Source organism: Mytilus californianus, unplaced genomic scaffold (assembly GCF_021869535.1).
Source record: "Mytilus californianus isolate M0D057914Y unplaced genomic scaffold, xbMytCali1.0.p SCAF_6, whole genome shotgun sequence".
In the NCBI taxonomy this organism is placed as follows: domain Eukaryota; kingdom Metazoa; phylum Mollusca; class Bivalvia; order Mytilida; family Mytilidae; genus Mytilus; species Mytilus californianus.
The window spans coordinates 82,372,957-82,399,559 of record NW_026262712.1 but is presented as its reverse complement, the minus strand read 5'-3'; the positions used below and the strand labels follow the sequence as shown (position 1 = coordinate 82,399,559).

The following is a 26,603-nucleotide window of genomic DNA, read 5'->3' as shown; positions in this document are numbered from 1 at the left end:
GATATAATAATGCATTGACCTTCAATTCTAATCAAATAACAGCTCTTTAAAGTACACCCCTGAATAAAAAATGTTACAATCCAGGTAATACCTTACTGCGCATGCCCATAGGTAACATCGTATACCTCGGGCTACAATAGATTGACTTTCAATTTAGCTCTCTTTGAGTTAAGACGTTTTTTCCAAATTATTTAAAGGTTAGTGGGTTTATTATTTTAGTTAGCATGGCTAACGCCCAACTCAATGACATTCCGTTAGGGATGCCTACACCGTCTCGAGAGAGCGGTGCACTTGATTCGGAAGACCATAGGGTCATTGAAGAAAATGAAAGTTTTACCGCAGTGGCGGTAGAAACTGATAAGGTAGTCGAGTCTTTGGGCTCTTCTCACAAGGCGAGGAGAAATATCTCTTCTCGTCAAGATGATGAAATGTCGTTGGTCGACGGGACAGAAGAAGATGTCAGACAGAGCTGGTCTGACCTAGATACCAAAAACCCTAAACGGAAACGGGACGATTCCGTACCTAACAGAAAAGGTAAGATTAAACACAGGAAAGTTGTTAATCATTCTAGCAGTTCCTCTGAAAATACTAGTAGCAGTGAATCATCTTCTAGTAACTCTGAATCAGAGAGTTCAGAAGACAATGAAGCGTTTGACCCAGAACCTTCTTTGTCTAAAGATAAAAAAGAAAAAGTACCATCTCATATTACCAAATATATAGAGAAGTATGCTCTAAAGGGTATAAGTAAAAAGACGAGACAAGATATGTCTTTGAATTGGCCTATTCCTTCTTCTAAAGGATTAAAGGCTCTTGAAACAGATAGATTTTTTAAGAAAAATTATTTTCAAGGTAGAAAGTGGAATGCTAGACTAGAGAGAAGTAAAATTAACACACAGCTACGCATTCTAGATGTTATGGGTCCTCTGTCCCGTTTATGGTCTGAAGCACATAGGATTAAGAAAGGTAATCAAGGTATGGACCCTGCTGATGTAATTCAATTAACACAGAGGGCTATTGTGCTAGCAGGTAATGCTCACTATGTTTATAACACTGACAGGAGAAAAGCAATGTTAGTTAAAACAATGCCAGATAGTCTAGATTTTTTAAATGAGAAGAAAGGTAAGAAAGCTTTGGCAAAATCTAAGGGTCAACTTTTTGGTAATAAATTTCTAAAATCTTTGGCTAAAGAAAACAAGGATAACAAAGAACTTAGAGAAATGTTGTTGTTTTCTAACAAGAAAAAACATGCTGGTAAACCTCATTTTAATAGGAAAAATGATCAGTTTTTTCAGCAGGGGCCCACAAACAACCTGCAGTCTGTGGGCGGCAGACAAGCTCTCCATCCACAAGTTTCAGGGAAGAGACCTTGGCAGGGAAACCAGTCACAGAACAGACAGGGGAACAGTTATGGTCAGCGCCAGAATCAGCGCCAGAACCAGACCCAGAACCAAATCCAGACCCAACCTCAGAACAACCAAGTGTTCAAGAAACCTGCAAACCGATAGAACGGGTAGGTCAAGAGAAAACTTTAAGTCATATACAAAACTATTTCCAATTACCAATGAATTGCATTATCAATCAAAATTCTATTCCTGTAGGGGGAAGGGTAAGTCTTTTCCTACAGAATTGGAACTCAATAACAAAAGATCCTTGGGTTCTCCAGTGTGTAAAAGGAATAAAATTAGATTTTTTAGCAACACCTTACCAAAATCAAATACCAAATCAAGCCTTTTTCAATCAAGAGAATCAGGAATTGATAAACAAAGAAATAACAGGACTTTTGAACAAGAAGGCCATAACACAGTCTTTCCTGACAAAGGATTCGTTCATAAGCAACATTTTTCTGGTACCAAAGAAGGGAGGGGGTCAAAGACCTGTTATAAATCTAAAAGGCCTAAATGTTTTTTTACGTTACGAACATTTCAAAATGGAGGGAATTCATTTGTTGAAAGATCTTCTTTTGAAGAACGATTGGATGGTAAAAATAGACCTAACGGATGCATATTTGACATTGCAAATAGCAAAAGAACACAGAAAATACCTCAGATTTTTTTGGCAGGGAAAAATAATGGAATTCAGGTCCCTCCCGTTTGGGATTGCAGTAGCCCCAAGAATATTCACAAAACTGATGAAGGTTCCCATGACTTTATTGAGACGTTTGGGTGTACGTCTGATAGTTTACCTAGACGATATTCTAATAATGAATCAGTCAAATCAGAAAATTTTGTCAGATCTCTCAACAGTTTTGTCAATATTAAGGGGCTTAGGTTTTCTGATCAATACAAACAAGTCCGTAATGGAACCTTCACAAACAATGGAGTTTCTGGGTTATACAGTAAACTCAAAGTTGTTGACTTTGTCTCTCCCGAAAGAGAAGGTAGAGAAAATAAAGAACAGTTCAAAATTAATGCTAGAACACAAGAAAGTGTCAGCAAGAGATTTAGCTCAGTTGATTGGTCAGTTAACAGCAACCAATCAAGCTGTCCTTCCAGGTCCTCTGCATTATCGCAGTTTACAAATATTGAAAACAAAAGCCCTGCATTTGGGGGGCCATTACGATCACCAAATCCAGTTAAACGAGGAAGTTCAGAACGAGTTGAATTGGTGGGTAACCAAACTGAGGTCTTGGAACGGGAAAGCGTTACTAAGACCAGAACCCCATTTAACCATTCAGTCGGATGCAAGTATGTCGGGATGGGGAGCAACATGTCAACAGATAAGTATAGGTGGGCTTTGGTTAGACGAGGAAAAATCCCTCCATATAAATCAGCTCGAGCTAAAAGCAGCTATGTTCGCAGTACAATCGTATGCCAAAAATCTACAAAACAAGCATATTCTTATACAAATGGACAACACGACAGCAATTGTATATGTAAACAAAATGGGGGGAACGGTGTCAAAAAAACTAAATTCCCTTGCAAATCAGTTTTGGGATTGGTGTCTTCAAAGGCAATTAACAATCACTGCGGACTATATCCCAGGAAAAAGCAATGTTATAGCAGACTGGGAAAGCAGGCATTATGCGGATTTCAGCAATTGGCGGTTAAGTCCGATACTTTTCAAAAGTCTCATGAAACGCATAGGCCCATGCAATGTAGATCTGTTTGCAGACAGGTCAAATACTCATCTGAATCAATTTTTCAGCTGGAAGCCAGATCCCCAAGCGAAAGCGGTAGATGCCCTTCTCCAATCCTGGAGAGAGATAAAGGGTTATGCTTTTCCCCCGTTCTGTCTAATAAGTACGTGTCTGGCGAAAGTTCGGGAGGAGAACAGTCAGATAATTCTGATAACTCCAGTTTGGCAATCCCAGGCTTGGTACCCTCTGTTACTTCAAATGTCAGTAGATTACCCAGTGTTACTTCCCATGAGTCACAACACTTTATTGTCTCCCATGAAAGAGCCACACCCACTGATTCTGAACAAAACATTAAAATTAGCAGGGTGGACGGTCTCCGGAGATCATTTAACTCAATTGGAATTTCAGAGGAAACTAAAGAATTACTCCTTGGGTCTTGGAAATCAGGAACAAGATCTTCTTACGACAGTGCCTGGAATAAGTGGTCTAGCTGGTGTAACTCACGGGAAATTGATCCCTTTTCAGCACCTTTGGCCGCTATCTTAGATTTTTTGACTTGGATGTATAAAGAGGGGTATCAATACAGAACTTTAAATGTTCACCGTTCGGCCATATCTTCAGTCTTGCCATATATCGATGGCGTCCCAATTGGTCAATTACCTATAGTAAAACAGTTAATGAAAGGTGTTCTACAAAATAACCCACCTTTACCAAAATACCAATTTTCATGGGATTTGGATATTGTTCTCAAATATTTATCCGCTTTACCAATAAACAAAAAACTTGATTTTTCAATTTTAGGTAAAAAGTTATCAATTTTATTGGCTTTGGCAGCGCCTAAAAGGATATCTGAAATTGCAAGGTTAGACAGAAGATTCATGTCCAGAGACAAAAGTAGTATAATTTTTCACTTACCGGGTCTGTCTAAAACACAAAAAGATTGCAATAACAGATCAGTGAAATACTGCAAATTTTCAAAGAAAAAATTATGTGTTATTTCTTGTATACATGAATATGAATTGAGAACTGAACATTTAAGGCCTGTAAGTAAAAATGAACCTGATCCTTTATTAAGGTCAACTAAGAAACCTTTTAAAGGTCTATCTTCACAGACAGTTGGAAATTGGATTAAATGGGTTATGAAGGAGGCAGGAATCGACATCTCATTGTTTCAAGCACATTCTTGTCGCATGGTCTCAACTAGCAAGGCAGCTATGAGTGGCATCAGTATGGATGATATTTTGTCCATGGCAGATTGGTCCAACACTAGAACGTTTAATAAATTTTATTTTAGGACTAATGAAAAAGCGGGTTTTGCAGATAAAGTTTTAGAAATGGTAAGCTTGCTTTAAACGTGCATTATTATATCTCACGAAAATCTTAGAAATATAATTTCAGATTTTATGAGGGCGCAAAGCGCCCGAAATGAAATATTGATTATATGATAAGATTAGAGTGAGATATAATAATGCATTTCCCACCCATCCCACCCAAATGCATTATTATAGAGAAATTAAATACATTGCAAATAGATGTGGTATGATAACAATAAGACGACTCTTGATCTAAGTATTTCTAAACAGTATTTAATAAAATATGAAATATTACACAGAATGTTTATTCTCGAATGCAAACTTGAAATATACATCTATATCATTATATTTTTCAGAACGGATAGCGTTGGATGGACATGTATATGACTGGTATTCCAAACAATAATTGCAGTATTGTGGCAGTGTGGCGGAATATGATAAAGAACATTTATATGCAGTTTTTTCGTGGACTATAAAGAAATTACTGACTTTACCGTGTATACTCTGTGAAATTTTTTGATGTACATTTGATAATACAAATGATTATTTTCTGTAGTTATTTTTTTTTAAGTAACTGCCTTATTATATCTATTCAGTCCAAACAGTTCAGTCTTCAGATGTTTGGTCAGACTTCACAGGTGGTAATACTTGGTCTTGGACACCAGGAAAAAAGACTTTAGATGTTGGATTTTGCTTTTTGCTTAGTGAAGTGATAATTGGTATTTTGGGTGTCAATTTGTTTATTCATTATCCAGATGCGTAGAAATATGTCTATGGTAAAACTATATCCATTGTTTACTGAATCGGTTACTTTCGTAGCAGATCTACATCATTTGAACAAGAACATGATATTTTATTGGTTCAGATCTTGGTTTTGGTTGTTTTATATCAAACATAATTGTTTGAAGTTTTAGGTTTGGCTTCATTGAAAGTCAATCTATTGTAGCCCGAGGTATACGATGTTACCTATGGGCATGCGCAGTAAGGTATTACCTGGATTGTAACATTTTTTATTCAGGGGTGTACTTTAAAGAGCTGTTATTTGATTAGAATTGAAGGTCAATGCATTATTATATCTCACTCTAATCTTATCATATAATCAATATTTCATTTCGGGCGCTTTGCGCCCTCATAAAATCTGAAATTATGTACATGTATATTGCATGAGCTAGCATTGTATACATAGATGAGCAATTTGGGTAATCAATATAGTAGATTTTTTCTTTAAAAAAGTAAATAAGTATTGGTTGAAAAATCTTGATAAGTTCGGATAATTTTCAGAAAAAAATACGCAACTTTTTCATGACGTAAAAAATGGCACTTGCAAAACTTGTTCTTGATTGTTTTAAACGTATGCAACCGATTTAAGTGCGAAACAATAAGTGTAAAAAAAAAGCAGAACTTAAAACATTTTCATGTTTATAACTAATAAGAATGAACAAATACATGATTTGAAAGAAACAAGAGGAAACTAACCTGGATTTATAACTACACATAGCACAGTTCCAAGTACTGTTCCAAAGAAGTTTGTTATTAAAATAAATGATATTCCTACCAAACTTATTTTACCGTTGAATTTTGGGTCTAGTGAGGCTGTCCCTACAAAAATAAGCTGGTATATAACGACTTATGTATAACTACATGCTTACAAGTATTAACATACAACATACAAAATTCTTTCGTTATGTACATGATTAAAACAACATCACAAGCCCCTTTCCTTGATTTGGGCATTATTATATACGTGTACCTCCAATCACTGATTCCGCGAAAGTCAAATGATCATAGTGCGACGTAAGGACTTATATAGTATTTGTTAGTCTTCTTACTATATAAATCCCTGTGTGACGGTAGACAATTTGTTTTCACTGTCGCTGTCGTTGTCCCTCGAGAACATTATCTTTATTGAATTTTTATCGTTAATATTTCACGAATTCAAACACATATTTATGAAATAAAAGGACCTACCAATAATATGAAAAAGTAAAGATTAACTATTATAAAATACTCTTTGGTATAGAAATACGTCTAAAATAGTGATCCAATTAAAGTCTAGTAGTTACCAAATATAATTTGGCTACTGCATGTATAATTGCATCAAGCAATCGTGTGTCTATATGTATTACTCAGAAATGCTGATTATACCGAAGATGGTTATACATGTATTAGCAAAACTGAATTTTTATGGATATTGCTCACTAATGTTTGATCGAGGCTTGCGACATGCCATCTCTTTCTAAACATGCGTTTTGTAGGTTTTATCGTAACAGTTGGGTAAAGATAAAACTCCATCAGATGACAGAGGGTACAGTTGGAACGAGCGAAAACCCCATCAGGTGTCGGAGGTGTAGGGGTGGAACGAGCAAAAACTCCAACAGATGATGACGGAGGAGTACAGGTGGAAAAAGCGATGACTCCATTAGATGTTGGATGGGTACGGTTGGGACAAACGATAACTCTATCAGATGTTGGATGTGTACGTTTGGGACAAACGATAACTCTATCAGATGTTGGATGGATACGGTTGGGACAAACGATAACTCTATCAGATGTTAGATGTGTACGGTTGGGACAAACGATAACTCTATCAGATGTTGGATGTGTACGGTTGAAACTAGCGATAACTCTATATAAATAACACATAGCTGAGAGGGTGATAGAGCAGATTGTTACCCCGAGAAAACATTGTCAACCACGGCGAAGCCAAGGTTGACAATGCTTTTTCGAGGGGTACCAATCTGCTCTATCACCATCTCAGCTATGTGTTATTTAATTTATCATACTGAATGTCCTATCATTATTGTCTTTTACAGATTAATTTCATTGTAAAAGTATTTTCAATGACGTCACGTAGATAACAACGTTATGGGTATTAGAAAAAAACAACAAAAGTGAGACAAGATGTTTTATTTTTTTATTTTGACAGTCAAATAATAAAATCTGAGCCAACACGTAGAACTTAAGCATTGTATTTAATTACTTGATGTAAATTCAATTCATTATCCTTTAAATTTCCGATTTTTGATTGGTCTTGGACGAGAGGGTGACATTCAAAAAAAAGTCACCAGCTCAGCCATGTGATAGAGTAAATAAACACCCTCGTATTAGCCAATCAAAATATGGCATTTTAACGTGAAGTATAATAATATCAGATGTTGGATGTGTACGGTTGGGACAAACGATAACTCTATCAGATGTTGGATGTGTACGGTTGGGACAAACGATAACTCTATCAGATGTTGGATGTGTACGGTTGAAACAAGCGATAACTCCAAAAGAGACAAGGAGTACAGTTTGAAAAAGCGATTACCCCATCAGGTAACGGATTTGTACGGTTCACCGTTGAACAAGCGATAACTCACTCAATTGACAGAGGTGTACGGTTGAAACAAGCGAAAACTCCATCAGATGACAGAGGAGTACAGTTAGGAAAAGCGATAACTCCATCAGATGTCGGAGCTGTATGGTTGGAAAAAGTGATAACTACATAAGAAGTCGGAGGCGTACGGTTGGAAAAAAATAATTGTCCATTGGAAATAAATCAAGGCTTTTTTAATTCTCTAATTGTCTTTCAAAAGTTCAAAACAAGTTTTAAAACTGTACACAGTCATATAGAAAAGTTTGTACATATTGACCCATTGAAACGGGCATATATGTAACACTAATATTAGTTGATTATTCAACGCCATGCACATTATAACACAAAGAAGTGTTGACATTATCATACATCAGGTTATGGTCTTACGTCCAGAACGAATTAGCCAGATAAGTTTATAATTTTATAAGAGTTAGAAGGTGAATCATTATACGTACTAACAATAAAAATGATAAGGTTAATAAAACTATCGTTGCAATAATAAAAAAAAATACTGTCTAGACATAATGTGTCTACTTTATGCATACATGTACATGCAAATTATTTGGTAACTATTTACGAAAATTATATTAATACTAGATGTATTTCCTCCCCGCGGGTTGACTGGATTATAGAAATATGGTCACTCTTGGTCTTCTTCCTTCCGGTAGTAAAAGCCCTTGCAGAGTGGGGCTTCAGTTAAGGTGTGAAGAATATATAAATGTGCAGTCAGAATGGAGACGTTATATCAGATGGCTCGTGCAGAGAGAGAGCGTACGCTCTAGACACGTTAAGAACCCTTGTAACAACTCTTTGAAGGGTATGTAAGGTGTTTGTTGCAAGGAAAAAATTATCTTCCTATCAAATACTAGTATACCATCATTTTCAATTGCATTCCAAATTTCCCGCCTGTCATCCCGGTCGGTGCCCTATTGCAGAATCTAGCTTGTATAGTTATAATGGTTAATTTGTTCTCGTCCTGAACATGCACGAAATATTTGCCATTTAGAGGTAGAGAGTTTTCAGGTCATCTAAACTGTGACTGAACGAAGAATTCTTAAATACATGTATACGAAATACTGTATTGCTGATGTCTGATCGGTCGAAAAGTAAATTTGACCTTCAAAATTATGTAATTAGATTACGTAAACAATACTGAAGATGTTTTTATCATATAGGACCATTTAAGTGCATGAACTAATGTTGATAATAGTCTGACAGCTTAGAAAATACAGGAACATCTTCTTTGAGACATTTTTAATTTGTAACAGATTAATCAGTGAAAATTGACTTTGTTTGAATTTGTTCTATATGTATAATTCAGCTATTTAATGAAATATTGAAGCAGTAATGTAAATTTGGATATCCTTATTAAGGGCGTTGTTTGTTTCACAACGTTTTGGTGTACGCTTTTGAAAACATTACCCACAATGCATTAGATTCTGAAACAGCTAATTATCAAAGATCATCAAACACATTATTTGAAGCTAAAGTTTATGGTGGATAGACATTAACCATATATATATTAGAGTTTTAATCGCATACCGAACACACGGCTAAATCATATTCTGTTCGAAGACATGTTATAATTATGAACTATATTGTTTGTCCGGGCGTAAAAATATTCTTACGGTGCAATTTACGTCAAATCAAGATCAAACCTAAGGTTAAGAACTGACAATTTCTCTTTTCTAAAGATATCTGCATTATTGCATATTCTGTCTTCTGAATAACAAAATAGTGTACAAAAACAAATATATTTTTTTTTAAAGATATTTAACGTCATTTATCAAACGAATGTTTACATATTATGACGTATGTTAAATACACAGCGCCTATTTTTAATGAAATGCTAGTAAAAATAATAAAACTGAGTGAAAACCAAATTATTTCTTTTTGATTCAACGTCAATTACCTAAAACCAAATTAAAATTAAGTCAGTTTTCAACATCATTAATTTACTATAGTCACTCATAATGCTAACTTAACAACCAATCATAACATATAGTTGCCCACTATACAACCATCTGAAAGAACTCAGCTTTTAAGCAGTTCTACATTAAAAGAGTATATAGATAATATTAGGTTGACGGAACACCATTCTAAAAAATGTGAAAAAGTTTAAGGATATAAATACATGTGGTATTCCTGATTGTGGTGTAAATTTAGGGGGCGGAACTTTGATATTTCAATATGTATTGTACAAAATGTAACTTCCAGCCTGAAAAAAACAAACTCTTTCTATTTTCTGTAATTTCATAACAAAAATTAAGAGAAATAAAAGACTTTCTTATGTCAATTAAGTCTGCCAAAAATAGATAAAACGATAAATAAATAAATAATATATGATTAATGAAAAGTGGAATTCTAAATTATCTAATATAAATTAGAAAACTCGTCTCCTTGGCTGTTTCAACTGCATCGTGCATTGTTCATTGTATACATTCAAAAATTCGTCGACCTTAAAAGGTATATAAAATTATCCACAAAACCGAAAGTGCTATTTTAGTAGTAGGTGACTTTCGGTATCTCACCCGTCACTCATTGATAGAAAATTGACTCATCGAAAGGTGAAACATTTAAATGTACATACATGTATATATACAAGTCTAAATTGAAAGCGACGTTCAAACCTATGATTGCGTTTAATAAAAACCGCAATTTTTATACGTGTACATGCAAAACAAATTCCTTGGTAGAGGGGTCTAAATACAGCACAAACAACATTTTTCCAAAAGACCAAAAAAGTGAAAAAGTATATTTTAACAAAACGCATTTGACTAGCAGGTCGAACAACGGATGTTCTTAAAACCTGCTGACTGCCACGGCGATTGCCAAATAAACGGATCACCAGATGTAACAAAATGGATCTTAATTATTAATTTAATACCAAACAGAAAACAATAAATGTATATATATATATATAAGCATGAGTTCGAATCCCGGCCAGGGAAGAACAAAAAATTTGCTTCCGCAAATTTACAGATCTAACATTGTTGGGCTGTTGTTTAGACGAATTATATATATATGGTTAAACCGAATTTACATATTAGGTAACATATTTATACAGCTGTCTGATATAAACTGACATAGTTTTTTTTAAGAATTGGTTTGCATAATATGAAGAAAAGCGTAAAAAACGAAATAACTTTGATAGTTCGTTAATATTACACAAAGTTCAACTGAGTCGTTCCAAAGGCAGGTTACTAATTGCAATTATGCCACCGATTTAAGATCAAAGTCAGTTGGCATTTCATCAAGACTTCAATGACTTGAAAAATCAATAAGTTTGACTTAAAAAAAAACACACAAATTTTACCGTATAAAGTTCGTAAATTCATTTTCCCTTTTTAATTTTTCCTTCTTTAATTTTGACAAATTATTTTCTTCCTGATATTGACAACAGTGAATATGTTTTCTATACATAGAACAGCAAAATGATCCCTATATGCAGATGGCGGTATTATAGGGCAAGTGTAAACGCTTCAAGAGAAGGCTGTATCGGCGAACAAAAAAACAAAAACAGCACTAATTGCACTGTAAAATGATTAAAAAAAAAGCTTTTACATATAACCGATAATTTTTAATTCATTTTGGGCAGATCAATATTGACCCTATGACATATTTGGCTTTTATAGCAATTGTTTCATTTTTGAGGAATTTTTAAGAACTGCATTTTCTGTAAATATTGCGCAATAAACGTCTTAATTTGTGTTTGATTTGGAATTATTTTATTATTTCATACAACCGGTCAGAACAGAAAGTACAGATAATCAGCTTTTGAATGCTTTATATAGCTGTGTATTAGGTTGGTGCATTTAAGTCGTTAACTAAGAGTGTTTTTGAGAAATTGGATTTTTTGATTTTATATGAATAAAAAAGAGTACCTGATATTATAGAAGATGCTACCAGTGGAACAATCATCATTTTAATGACATTTAGGTACAGCTCACCAAGGATACCTATAGAACAACAGACATTTTGTATTTGTAATAAAATCCCTTTAAAAATACTTTAAAAAATGATTCACTAAGACGAAATTATTACACACAAAAAATCCATATGGCAATTTTGCATTCAGAGCTAAATAACAATAATTTCAATAACACATTATATCAATACTTTCATGTCTAGAAATTTGCTTGTAAGTTCATAGTTACTATTAAGTTGTAACGTTTATGTTCAAATGTATCCATCTTTATTGAAATCTACCAATATGAATATCATGAATATAGAGTGAAACTTACCGATCCACATAAGAGCATCTGCAGAAGGGTGAAGCTCACGGACAGAAATTCCAATAGCAAATCCAACAATTACTCCAATCAGTGTCAAAATCACCAAGAGATTGGTTTTTATGAAATATAAACAACTTTTATCACTTGACGCCATTTTCACTCTTGTAGTAATTTGATACTGTTAACTGACGGTTTATCAATACCTAGCCTGTGTTTTAATTGTATGAAATAATCTACGGATAGGTACATTGTAGTATCAACACTTGCCATTTACCTGATAATGAAGTCTGCATAACAAATGTATATATATATATTTACCAACAAGCAATTAAACAAATGTGTCGTCTTTAATAAATACTTCGTTGTCAATAAGACATTTTTGTTCGAGATATGTACAAAGCTAATTCATCTAACTGTCTGTTTTATTCCTGAGTTCATTTGTCAAGACATCATTGTTTTGACATGATCCGCAGATGTAGCAATATGTATGAGGGGACAATTGCACAATACAACATGTAAATTAGTCAATAAATGAAATATAAGAGTGCATTCCTTTCTAACACAAACGATGCATACACTTTGAAACTATGCACTCGCGTAAAATGCGTCGTTTAATTATCAACTATCTACACGAGTTTCCCCCGCTAAAATAAAGATGGATTCTGACAAAAGAAAATGAGGTATATATATTATTATTGATTTTTCATTAACATATAGTTTAATTCTGTAAACATAAAAAAGGTTTTTTAAAAGTAGATTTGTGTCATTTTTAGCAAAATAAAAAATAAATGTTTTCTATATTTACAGAGCATAAGTCTTTAAAAAGTCAAGGAGGAAATGAAGTAGGAAATGTACTGCTATCTTTATCGTTAGTGTTAATTGTTATATAATTATGTCTAAACACAATGATATTTTTAGTATTTAATTTGTTTAATTATTCATTTGAAGATGGCGATTGTTACCACAAACATAATATAACCAGATAGGTGCAGACATCATGCATAGCTACTTTGAACAAGAAATTGTATATCTAAATATACAACTCTTTGCTTTGACACATTTATCATATTAGTAAAAGAAAATGAGAGTGTAAAAAAGTAGGCTTGTTATTCTAACAAGTTTTCCGTGTTTCATAGTTATGTACAATTCATACATGTTTATACATCGATATCTATTGTTTACCTTGAAATATTCGTATTTTCTTAAATTTGATGGTAATCACAGCTACCAGTACTATGATTCCCCCTTTCATGTCCAGTACCTGTCCATCATACGCAGGGTCATTCATCAGAGGGTTCTACACTGAAATGGATCAGGAACCGAGACTTGTTAGTACAAACAATTTACTAGCCAGGTATGGAATGAATACTACTATATACTGCAAACACAACAATCTACCACTTATTCTCCAATTACATGTACCTATCATCTAATAATTCTATAACAACAACCGGTATAATAACATTTAACGACAACGATAATACAGGGAAAGGATGGCCTTGATGTCAAAGCATTAAATCGCCAAATTTACCCCCCACCCCCTTTGATAACCTCAACGTAAGCGCGAAAATGCAGGACGTTTCGACGTCCCCTGCAAGGTTTAATACCGGAGTAATTTTTCAGGTTTATATATATTGCTTATTTCGAGCTGTTTTAAAATAATAATACTGTTTTCGGAAATGAAAAAAAATTGTATCATAAATACCTCTGTTGTTAACCATCTTTTTTGCCATGAGCCAATAGTGAAAATACGCGTTCAGTGCCAAGGCATTTTTTCCATCCAGACTGGCTGTGCATTAAAGTTCCCAAACGTCTTAATATAGGCGTACTGCAAGAAAGTGTTAGCGAAAAAACGCGGGGGGAAATGAAAATTATAGGAAAGTTGAAATATTGAGATTTTTTTGTGAATAGGCATAATTTTAATCTTATATGCATAAAAAATAGGAGAAATGTTAGTGATTATGATAATTTGACGTTACTTACAAACCTTTATTTATTGTCTATACACACTTGTACTTTATTTATTGTCTATACACACTTGTACTTTATTTATTGTCTATCAGGAGCGTAGCTACCGTCTTAATGAAGTGGAATCACAAACTAAAGGGCGAAGGGTTAGGGGGCCGCCTAAGGCACCCAGTAGTTCCAGGGCAAATCTCTGGTAGGGGGCCAGGGGAAGATCAGCATTTATAGCGTTTCAAAACAATCACAACCATAATAAAACTTGTACATTTTTGTTGTGGTTTTTTTGGTCAACTATTTGTTTAATTTCGAGTCGAATGAAGACTAAACATTGTCGTTTGCGTTTTTTGTACGCCGTCAGAGCTTTTAAAATCACTGAGATTTGTTCCATATGCTAGTATTTGTATTGAGCAAAGTAGATGTATAAAAAAAAAAAACAATATACAAAAACACAATATTATATGTGGAGTTTCTGTTAGAATAAACATCTTTGGATACCAGATACTTGGTGGACACATTCTCTAATATTTTGCTGAACATATGGATTTAGATGTTTAAAAATTCTGTGTGTAAACTCTACAAGAGAGAGATAAGAATTTCTAATTTTACGCAATTAGGAATTCTCGAACTTTTTCAGAGGAAATGGTACTTTGATCGCGATATTTCAGTCATGATCTGCGTTTGTTAATTATCCAGCTTATTAACAAATACATGTGCATTCGACCAGTTGTATGGCAATATCTAGATGATAAAAGTGAAGATAAGTGTGTTAAAAGTTTGGTGTTTCTTTCGAACAAGAATCAGCAGTTTAGTGTCCGACTCGGACAGAAAATTCATTATAAAATTGAATGACCAAATAGTCCAGTAAAACGAGTTAGAATTAACACTTTATTTAAATGCTTTTACAATCAACTATTCGTATAACCGGCCCATATAGAAACGATTTCGAATTATCGAATCTATATACAAGATGTTTTTTGTAAAATAAATACATAATACATGTACTGGAAAATGTGTACTTTCTTTATAATAACAGCAGTTCCAACTTCTCATCTATTAGTTTACGGAAACTATTGATTGATCGAATGGTTATTAATGTCCAGTAGCAAATATTACATGCACACCAGGACTGGAATACGTTTACGTGTTGTGAAAATGAAGTATTCGTGTTGTCAAGACCTACATACTTGGTCAATTTTGAACTAGTTCACAAGGTAACAGTCATTATTCCCGGATAGATACGAGTTGAAGAGTCTTCGTTCTAGTAAGATGTGTGCTTTGGGGCGAAGCGGAAAATAATATTTTTGAAGTTTTTTTGTTAACCCTAAAGGGATTATGTTTTTTTTTTGCTCTCAAGGCGAGTATACGTTATGGTGGTGGTACCGACAACTATGTAGCTTGTTTTTTTTCTAAACAATGTCCACAATATAAAAAGTTCCGCCATGTTTACACCAATTGTATGTATTTATCGTACACATGAATACATGTCTTACAGGATTAAAAATTTCGCTGCATGTGTATTCCTCTTGCTCTTATTCTTTGTGTAGTTTTTAAAATGCATACTTAAAAAGACTAATTCTTATAAGTTAACTTTGACCCTCACTCTCTCTCTCTGTGTTTTATTTTTAGTGAAAACGACGTGGATGCACGTGCTGTCATGCCTCCGGGTAGCTACGCCCCTGTCTATACACACTTGTACTTTATTTATTGTCTATACACACTTGTACTTTCCGGTATACCTTGTCGTTTCATGATAATAGTAAACTACAAATTGTTCTGTTCTTGAATTTATTTTTAGTATAGATATTTTTTAAAGAGATTTATAAATTACTGTCATACAAGTTTATACCGTTTGATCATTTTTTTCACAATAATAAAAGTACTTTACTAATATTTATATTAAGGTGAAATTCAAATCCAAACTTTTTTCTGAACTATACTAAAAGTAGATCTAGATCGGCATAGACCGACGTGAAATAGAACTGCTGAGCAATCAAGATGAGAGCTATTCCTCGTTACGATGTCACCATAACTACTCGGGAAAATTTTGGGAACGATAATATATGTTGCCAAAATACATTATCAAGCCCAAAACGAAATATGTAACGTTATGTTGCCTGTCCAAGTTACGATATGGAGTACCCCAAAATTTTTATTAGCGGATAGTAACACTGAATTACAAAATATGTTAAACAAATATGCCATATATTGTAACAAATGGCAACTTAAGGTAAATGTTGATAAAACAAAAGTTCTTGTTTTTGCAAATGGTAGAATGCCACAAAATTTGAATTTTTCTATTAATGATACTGAAATTGAAATTGTTAAAAATTATAAATATTTAGGAATATTTTTTTCAAAAAGTGGTTCATTTTTACAGACTAGAAAATATTTACGAGACCAAGGAATAAAGGCTATATATTCTATCTTGAAGAAGAGTAGACTTAATAATTTATCTATTGAATGTCAACTAGACCTCTTTGATAAGGCTGTTTTGTTATATGTTGTTATATGGGTCAGAGATTTGGGGTTTTGTTGAAAACTTTGACTTATGAGAGCGGGTGCACCTAAAATTTTGCAAACTCATTTTACATTTGAAGCAATCAACCCCAGACTGTATAGTTCATGCTGAACTAGGCAGATTCCCAATATTTCTTTATGCAAAAGTTTGTATGATTAATTTTTGGGGCCGAATTATACACGGTACAGAGTGTAAAATTTCTCATGTTCTTTATCAATTATTACTTATAAATTTAAATAACTATGGTTTTGAAAGTAAATGGTTGATTTATATAAAAAATGTTTTAGATAATTGTGGAATGTCTAATATTTGGAATATGCAGTTTGCTGACAAATGGGTATCAAAAAGTGTGGAACAAAAACTTAAAGATCAGTTCACACAGTTATGTTTGTCACAGATAGATAGCTTACCTAAATGCCTATGTTATAGAATTTTTAAGACTAATTTGAAATTTGAGAATTATCTCAACATATTGCATAATAATTTATTATTTGTTTTAATGGTTTATTCAATTCAGACAATGCTATCCTTTTAGAAAAATTATGTAAGTTTTTAAAAATAATACAGGTGAAAGTGAGTCTTCCAAGTTAAGTTACGTTTGTTCACACATGTGCATGCTTATATATAAATATAAGTAATTATTGATATATATTTTCTCTGTAACTATAACATGTAGTTTTGTGAGAATAAAGTTCATTCATTCATATTCCTGACTTGGTACAGGCATTTCCGTATGTAGAAAATGGTGGATTAAACCTTGTTTATAGCAAGCTAAACCTCTAACTTGTATGACAGTCGCATAAAATTCCATTATATTGAAAACAATGTTTGAACAAAACAAACATACATAATAGGTCAAAAAAGCGAATCATTGTCATTGCGTGTTGGTTTCGTCTAATTGTGAGAAGCAATAGTTTGATATCACAAAACTGTTGTTGCTAAATTCTAGAAGCAAATGATGGAAGTGCAGCTGACAAACACTTTAAATACGAACACGTGCGTCCTAGTTCATTGGAAGTTCAAACAAAACATTACCAAGTTCGGACAGAGAATAAAAGAAACATTAATATAAACACCGATTACAAAATTTCTAAATATAAAATATATCTCTTTCAGGCAAATTCCATTCGAGTTTAACACAAATTGGAAGGTCATATACTTAATTGACTGACCAAACGAAAAGCATTGTCAGGAGATTGTTTGGAAAAAACTACGATTGATGTTTCTCTGAATGCAAAAAAAAAAAAACAAAACCCAACAAAACAGTGTAAATTGTAGTCTGTAATACACAATGTTTTATTATTCTCATGACATTCGTCGTCGTCGTCCATTTAGTTCTACAAAAATCTTCTCATAAAAAACCACTGGGCCAATTTGACCACATTCATCCTTGATGTATCTAGTTTACAACATGTGTCAGATGATCCCGCTTTCCGACCAACATGGCCAGCATGGCTAAAAATAGAAATAGGTGTAAAATTCTAGTTATGTCTCAATACATTAGAGCAGACAATCATACTATATTCCTGATCAAACCATCATTTATTAAAAGAGAATGGAGTAGTTTTGAAATTGGAAGAGCTAAATATGAGAAGTTTAAAAAGGAACTCCAGTATAGATGATATATAAAAAATATATCTTTTTCAGGCATATTCCACTGGCCAAACGAAAAGGATTCTCTAGAGCTTGTTTGGAAAACCTAAGAATGGTGTTTCTCTGGATGCAAAAAAAAACCAACTCAAAACAATAACACTGTAAATTGTAGTCTATAATACACAATGTATTATTAGTCTCATTTTTTATTCCCCACATGGCATCAGTCGTCGTCGTCCATTAAGTTTTACAAAAATCTTTCTTCCCCTCAAAAACTACTGGGCCATTTTGGAACCAAACTTGACCATAATCATCCTTGGGGTATTTAGTTCACAACATGTGTCAGATGATCCCGCTTTCCGACCAAAATGGCCGGTATGGCTAAAAATAGAAATAGGTGCAAAATTATAGTGATGTCTTTTATTTTGAAAATCTGACAGGTGGTAGAAATGTTTATAATGTTGAGATCTACCTACTTTCAATTGACATAAAAACCACCAGACGTCTCCTCATAGGAAACATTTCCCCTAAATGACGGTTTTCACCAATGTCTTGTATGTTTGTCTGTTATCTTGAAAACAATTATTGCTAAAGAGAAACTTTAAATCGCAAAAATTTTCAGCAGGACAAGATCTACAAAAAATAAAAACAACACTTTATAAATTTCACTGGTCCGAAGCGCTTTTCTGGATTTACCTTCATTATGATCGTTCAAAGCCGAATATTTGAAAGCCAAGGATGTAAATGAACGAAACATTTGAAGAGCTTTCGACCAAAAAGGACCTAAAATAATAACCAAATCCATCTAAGGTCAAATTTGCCGGAGGGAGTTGAAACCGTTGTTTCTTAATAATTCATTTATTTATAAACGGATTATTTAAGAAATGTTTGTTATAAATCATGTGCACCGAAGTACTGACTACTGAGTTAATGATAACCTCGAATTTGTCTAATGACCGAACTCGTTCGTCGACTCCTTATAGAAGTTATTGCCCTTAAATAACGATATTTATTGATTTATGCTTTTTGGGCCAAAAATATAGATAAAAGAAAAACTGCAAACAGCAAAAATGATCATTAGAAGATCTTTAAAGATGGCAGAAATCGTCGGTTGCCTCCTTATAGGTGTTATTGTCTGTAAATGATGATTTCTTCCATTTTTTGCACAATTAGTCAAAACTATAGAAGATAAAGAAAAATTATAAACAAAAACATATCAGCAGAACAAGAGCTACAAATATATCAACACAGCTGAAATTTAATTCGATTCCTTAGAGAAGTTATTGCCCTTTAATGATGATTTTTATATATTATGCAAACACTATGATATATACATATAGAGAGAAACTGGAAACAGAATAAATTATCACCTGTACAAGATCAACAAAAAGGGAGTCATGATTTATATTCTAGTCTTAAATGTTGGAGAGTGGCCATTGTTGAAAATTCACATAGATCAATGAGAGCAACACATGCTCTTTAGAGCCTCTAGTTAAAACGAGGCTGTACTTACAGACAATACAACAATAAACCACTGAGATATGAGATACAGCCTTACAGTATATTATTTTATTAATAAATGTTAATACAAAACATCAATAAATTTACTATCATTACCTTAAAAATCAATGTAAATCAACCAAGGCTCTAGGAAACGGATTAATATAAGTTAATAGTTTGTTTCCAGATTCTATTAATTATTTAATTAGTTTATGCCAAATTGTGCATATTATTTAACTTGAACTCAATAAATAAAATATGTTTACACTAAGGCGCTATAGCCACAAAAATGTTAACAGTTCGAAGTATAATAAATTAACCTGAAACACAATAAACTTAACAATTGAAAAGTTGAAGTCATCCCTTCTATAGTTTTACGGATGCTATTATGCTTTGGTTGACCGTCAAGGAATATCTGACCACGAATATGTCTCAATTATTGTAATCAAAATCCCGTTCACATATCACCGATCGTGGCATCACCGAATGCGAACTCTTTACTTGCCGTGAGCATGAGCAACTCGACAGTGTCATTAATGAAGCAGGATCTGCCTATCCTTCCAGAGCACCTGCTACCACCTTGGGTGAAGCGACATTTTTATCTCATATCATTACCCCCACTATTTTACTCGAATGTATGAACTTTAACCACCCTAACCAGAAGTGGTGATTTATTTTTACAATTCCTGTCTGTTTTACATATTTTCAGCTCATTTTGTTGTATTTCAAATAGTTGTCATCACCTATATCACGTTAAAAAATGGTGTGATCTGTTTTCAATCTCCACTTTTATTGAGCAAAATGATGTCAATTTTAAATTCAAGATGGCCGTCGTGAAAAGATAAAAATAATATGTTGGCTACCCCTCTAATATGCTAAAGTACACCATAAAGAACGTATGTGCCAAATCCTATGCTTGTATCAGCTTTTGCATGATTTTGTCAAATTTCAGTTCTTAGCCCCCCCCTCCACTAGTAGTATTTTTTATACTTTTGTTTGTTTTATTGTCTTTCTTCATTATGGCCTTAGTGTTATCTCCGACTAATGATTTTTTAACAGTCCCTTTGGTATTTTCTGTCCCTCTTTTACATTTCAGTAAATTGATGACATTTGGTTACCAGTTAGTCTTGTCTTCTCAATTTTATATATTTTGTCATTTAGTTACATAATGTTGAATAACGCTTCTTCTATATACGAATGGTAAATGTAGTTACCAGTTTCGTGTTGCGGGTCTGAAAAACCCTCTAAACTTGCGAAACAAACATCTGGCATATTCCTTTTAGTGTTCACTATATTTTTAGGGTTTCCTTTCACTCAACAGCTAGTTTGCAGATGGTACATACAGTTCCTATCTTTGACAGTTACTACCGGAAGTGATTGTGGAATCGTGTGACAGGTGGTGCAGCCATCCTGTAATATATGACCGATTTTATATCAGCTAGTTGGTTACCTTGAGCTTACTGTGTTAACGTTAACTATTTTGTTGTATCACAGTTTTATTTTAACCATCGTTTTTGTACCTACAAACTACTACAGGGTTTGTATTAGGCAATGTTGTCTTTTTTTCCTATTTGAGGAATTTTTGTTTATTGCAGATCTTTGTTTAAATTATTTTTTTCACAACCTTTTTTTTATACTCTGGACGATTTATAGTTTGACATATTGTATAGACCCTTGTCTTATATTAAAGACTGCAATATGTTGACCCCTAGACATCTCTCATTTATTTTTGTCGTTAGATCGCTGTCGCATTGGTGTATACCTCACATTTCCTTTCATTCACATAAGAGACGATCTAATCTCACTCCATTAACTATTTTGCAATTCTGTTGAATGTTCGCCCAAATATCTTAATAAAGTTCTAACGGACCTTGGTGTACTACAATATATTTTCAAACGGTTACCTTAGCTCCTGATTGTCTGACCTTTCCTTTTATTCTTTTTTAAATTTCAGTCTCCAATGTTTAAATTTATATATTTACCTACTGTCCGTTTACATCAAACTGTTATACGATTTCTTATTGAGTTATTGCCCTTAAATGACAAATTTTGCTATTTTTGCCTAATATCTCAAAAACTATAGATAGATAGATTCATTCAAAGCACAAATGATCAGCATGACAAGATCTACAAATAAGAGTCACCGTCGTATTTATATCTACTTCTTTGCCAACCGAAGAATTGGTACCTCATAGTAAGAAAGAAAGAAACAGATAGTGCACAAGTGAATCCAATAGAGTCGACGATGAGACACAGATTTTAGAATCTGTAAAAGATAATAAAGGTACAGAAAGTGTTCATGAGTATTCAGATGAGTCAGATTCTGAATTTGATGATGCTTTGATGCCTTTTGTACATCCAGGTCGGTATAAGGCCATATCAAGTAGTTCTCTAAATCCTTCGGCTGAAGAGTTTAGTCCACTGCGTTCAATAGCTTCAGGATTCCAAAGGAATCAAACTCATACCTCAGATACTCTCAATTTGAGTAATAGTACAGGTAATGCACATCTTACATCTGGAACACATACGGGTCTCTCTAGTGGACATATTGAGGAAACACTTACTAGTAGTAGCTTAACGCATGAACAATCCTCTTTAATTGCTCAGAATTCAGATATTTCCAATGAAGTAGGTAGCGTTCCAGAAAGTACATATGTACCCGTGGAACAGTTTAATGAACCGGTTTTACGTCGTACATCTAGACAGTCTAGGAAGCCAGATCGATATGGTGATTATTTTTATTTTTAGGGATAGTACTTATTTTTTTTGTTTTTTATTTTTACGATTCCTTATATATTGCTGTTTTCTTTGACATTTTTTGCTCGATAATCTTGATATGCACAGAGAGGCAGTGGCCACCTAGGCATATTGAGAGGTCGATCGGAAAGTTTGATATTTTAACAGTGTTAGTACATTATAGTATTGTTTTACTTTCCAGATATGTATAGTAGTTCTTACATTTTTTGCGTCAAGTCGTGGTAGTAGCATGAGTCAGGTAGATTGTAAGCAGGTTAACATTATTCCTTTTGGAACTTATGATAGGTTGTGTAGTTTGGCTGAAAAGCGACTTCATAATACATTTAATATCGTTCATCCTAAAATAGTATATTTTGTTGCCTTTGTATAACAGTGACACCTAACATCCACGCATTCCATCATCAATCTGAATTCCAATAGCAAAAAATCTTATTCAGAAGACTCCGTATACATACTATTAGTATTTTATTGTAATTATATTACAAAAGTAATGATCATATGATGCTAGTATTACTAGACTTGCAATTGCTTTACATCAATCCCCTATGCAGACCAATTATTTCTCAATGCAACTCTGTCACCGAAAGGATTAGCACATTTATTGATTACTTTTTGTTACCTATAGTTAATAGACAGACCAGTTGCATTAGAGATAGTGGGGATTTCATAAATAAAATGGATTACCTTTTAATCTCTTTTGACTGCATCAGCATGTATACCAACATGGAGTTCAATGAACTCATTCAATCTGTTGGACGGGCTTATAGCAGTGCAGTAAAAGAAGATTATCCGATAAAATTACCTAGCTGTGAAACAATTAAATCGTTAGTAGCCACAGTGTTGCAAAAACAATTATTTTGAATTTAATGACCGATACTTTGTACAGAAAATAGGCGCTAGTATGGGAAGTAAATGCAGCCCAGAAATTTGTGATATTAGAGCTTTCGAAGTTATCAATGAAGTCATTGAAAAATATAAGTATAAAAATAAGATTTTATTTAACGGAAGGTATAGAGATGATACGTTTATAATAGCTCATTCATCACGAGAAGAGGTTGAGGAGTTCTTTAAAATAGCAAATGATCATCACCCTTTATTAAAGTTTACTTATGAAATTTCAAACGAAGAAATTATTTTTCTCGATACAGTCATACATAAAGGGAAGAGGTTCAGGAACAACGGTATCCTTGATATAAAGATCGATCGAGCTACATCAGACCTACTATTACATTTCAATATTTAGATAGGACGTCTATGCATAACCCAACAGTCTTCTATGGATTTATAAAAAGGGAAGCTATTCGCCATAACCGAAACAACAGCAACACACAGAATTTAAAAGATACAATTTGTAAATTCAAGGGCCATCTTAAGCAAAGGGGATATAAGGAGCATGAAATATATCGTAACTGTGAATCGGCTCTCGATATCGAACGATCAGAGTTACTCCGCTTTAAACAAAAATCTGACAAGCAGATACCACTAGTATTTGTAACTAAATATCACTTTTCATTAGGAAATATAAATAAAGCTCTGCGTAAACATTATAAAAAACTACTTCGCAATGCGAAATGTAGGGAGCTATTTCAAAAACAACCAATGGTGGCGTATAGTAGACATCGGAACTTAAAAGAAATACTGACTAGCTCGGTAGTCAAAGCTTAGTACAACATGAAGGATTGGGTCAGGACCCCTGAAGAAGCAGCACCCACCCTTCATATGAGCCACGGAATATTGTAGAGTTTGTCCTATTCTGTACTGCAGAAACACGATGTGTTGGGTCCTGGAGAATAGGCAAACGTGGCTGTTAGGTACTTTCAGACATTCAACAATCGTTACATTTATTCGCAGTTAGTTGATGGAGTACATCCTAATCATACATTGGGCGCCTCATGGACACGTCATAAGGAAGCCACAATGGATAAAAATGAGCGAAATCTATAAATAATATTATAGTGTATTTGCCGACATACATTCTTCGATAATTCAGGGATGAATTATTTTTTTCTTGGTGGGGGAATATGTCACCGTCGTATTTATATGTATAATTAAAATGTTTGATTTGTCATTCATCAGTTCATTTCACTTTCTGTTTCATCATACTCATTATGACGTTTGACTAAGACTGACGACATTTCTAATACACGTCACTGCACAATTTCAGATACACGTCATTACACACATGAATGATTTAGATAGAATAAAATATGATTGCACGCACGCGGGAAAATAAATATACGCCTTATATATATATATATATGTTTTAGTATTTCATTAACTGAATAACCGCCTTTCATAGTGGATGCTTTAACGCTGACACAATATTTACAGGTTTGTTAATTTTGTTATTTGAAAAATCTAATTTACAGTTTCTCGATAGAATTTCATTCAGTAAAAGTTATATGGAAATATTATGATAGTTTTATCGTTAAAATCTGTAATAAGATTCAATACGGCTTTTCCGTACTTTTTACATAGTTTTCTAGTAAAGTTCAAAATTACTAAATTATAGCTATACATTGTCTTATTTGCATTATGAGTTCACGGCGTAATTTTGTAGTGCTTTGCCGAATTTATTAGTCCGTCAGTTCTTAGTCTCTATTTAGTTTGAGGTTTTATATTTAGGTTATGAATGAATGTAATTGTTTTCCGAATTTGTTGAAAGATTTGTATATGTTGAAATAAATATGTATTTACAGTTAATAACAGTGGTACCAAGTCACTGTCGGTTATTGGCCATAAACGTTAAATTTGGTGCATGTTCAGTTCACTGTGACATAAGTGTAATGGCTGAAATGTTCTATCAGTCGACTCCTTATTGGAGAATTATTATAATGACAATTTTTATCAATTTGTTTGCTTTTTTTACTATTATCTTGAAAACTTTAAAAGATAGGTAGACACTTTAAATAGCAAAAATGATCAGCAAGACAAGATATACAAATGAGTCTATAGGAAAGATTGCCCTTAAATGACGATTTTTTTACCCTTTTTTGTGTTTTGGGCAAAACCCAAGAAGATAGAGAGAAACCGTTAACAGAAAAAATGATCCGCAATACAAGATAATAATAAAAAGAGATTTTTGACATGAATCTATTTAAGTCTACAATGTTAGGGAGTGTCCATTGTTAAAAATACACAAAGACCTAGGCGAGCGACACAGGCTCTTAAGGGCCTCTAGTTGTCCTTATCTCGCTCTCTCTATTTATAACATAAACACGTATATCAAATATAGTCTAGTAGCCAATATGTTAGATCCGACATGATATATTCACACCAGAGAAACTATGTTATCTACATATACATGTATTACACTAAATTATATGTATTCCACTAAATTACATGTATTCCACTAAATTACATGTATTCCACTAAATTACATTATTACACTAAATAACATCATTACACTTAATTACATTATTACACTAAATTACATGCACCATTGGATACAGAATATTCAAATAGAAGGCATTACAATACCACATCCATATTTAACGCATCTCGAACCAACTATAAAACACTAGTAGATTCAATAAAATCACAAGAAAGATTAAAAATAATATATAAAATGTACGAAGTAGATTTCATTTTATATTAAGCAGTCTTATTTGGGGGATGTTTTATCCACCAGTCGTACGATCTCATATAAATCGGTGTATTTATAGGAATGTCTTGAGGTTCAATCTTTGGAATACGTTTATTCCCAAGAAACCATTTTCCATTAATGATATGCTCATAGATAACATATGATTTCATCATTTCTGGATTATCTGCAATGCGTGGTAAATCAACATATGGCGAAGATTTTAATTTAATTTGAAGATCTTCTATTGAAAAACACCATCGGCAATGCCATCCTCCTTTGGAAATAGTCCATGTTTTTGGTTGTTGACGAATAAAAAGTGGTGATTGGAATATAGTTCCAAAAGAAGAGGGACGATATAAAACTGAATCAAGGAAAAAGAATCCGAACAAAAATGTATCATATCCGACTCCAGTCGGATATGGGGAGGAGTTGTAATACTTAAGAAAATGAAGAACTTCTGGACGGACAATTTCGTCTAGATCGTTAAAAATAACAAGCGAGTTTAAATGTATGTCCTTGTATAAATTATGTAATGTAGTATTACCTAGGCGCATTTCGTCTTGAACATCCCAAGAATGTTTATTTGTAGTCTTTATCTGAACATGATGCTGACGTAATTTAACCAAGGACGATAACTCCTGCTCGTGATTTTTCACATAAAATGTTTTCGGTTCTAATGCAAATGTCTTATCTCCTTCAATG

General features: G+C 33.4%; 2 protein-coding genes and 1 long non-coding RNA gene across 4 annotated transcripts in view; 2 read left to right on the top strand and 1 right to left on the bottom strand.

The window, feature by feature from the left end:
- Positions 1-12,427, bottom strand: part of LOC127705842 (excitatory amino acid transporter 1-like) — a 38,434-nt gene extending 26,007 nt beyond the window's left edge. For both annotated transcript variants that reach the window (XM_052210190.1, XM_052210192.1), the window contains exons 1-3: positions 11,992-12,427; positions 11,632-11,706; positions 5,866-5,988 (exon numbers count right to left, since the gene is read on the bottom strand). In XM_052210190.1, coding sequence (XP_052066150.1) covers positions 5,866-5,988; positions 11,632-11,706; positions 11,992-12,136 — 343 coding nt within the window. In that variant the 5' untranslated portion in view covers positions 12,137-12,427. The remainder of the gene's footprint in view (positions 1-5,865; positions 5,989-11,631; positions 11,707-11,991) is intronic.
- Positions 177-4,944, top strand: LOC127705848 (uncharacterized). The gene is made up of 2 exons (XM_052210199.1): positions 177-1,510; positions 4,746-4,944. Exon 1 carries the CDS (start codon positions 225-227, stop codon positions 1,503-1,505), a length of 1,281 nt encoding a protein of 426 aa, XP_052066159.1. The 5' UTR covers positions 177-224; the 3' UTR covers positions 1,506-1,510; positions 4,746-4,944.
- Positions 12,428-12,583: 156 nt separating the features above from the next.
- Positions 12,584-18,254, top strand: LOC127705852 (uncharacterized). Its single transcript, XR_007984068.1, has 3 exons — positions 12,584-12,662; positions 13,207-13,336; positions 18,113-18,254. It is a non-coding gene; the product is annotated as an uncharacterized LOC127705852 (long non-coding RNA).
- The last annotated feature ends 8,349 nt before the right edge of the window (positions 18,255-26,603 follow it).

Bases quoted from the DNA above. Each gene is read 5' to 3' on its own strand.
- LOC127705848 (XM_052210199.1), top strand. From the start codon at position 225: ATGGCTAACGCCCAACTCAATGACATTCCGTTAGGGATGCCTACACCG.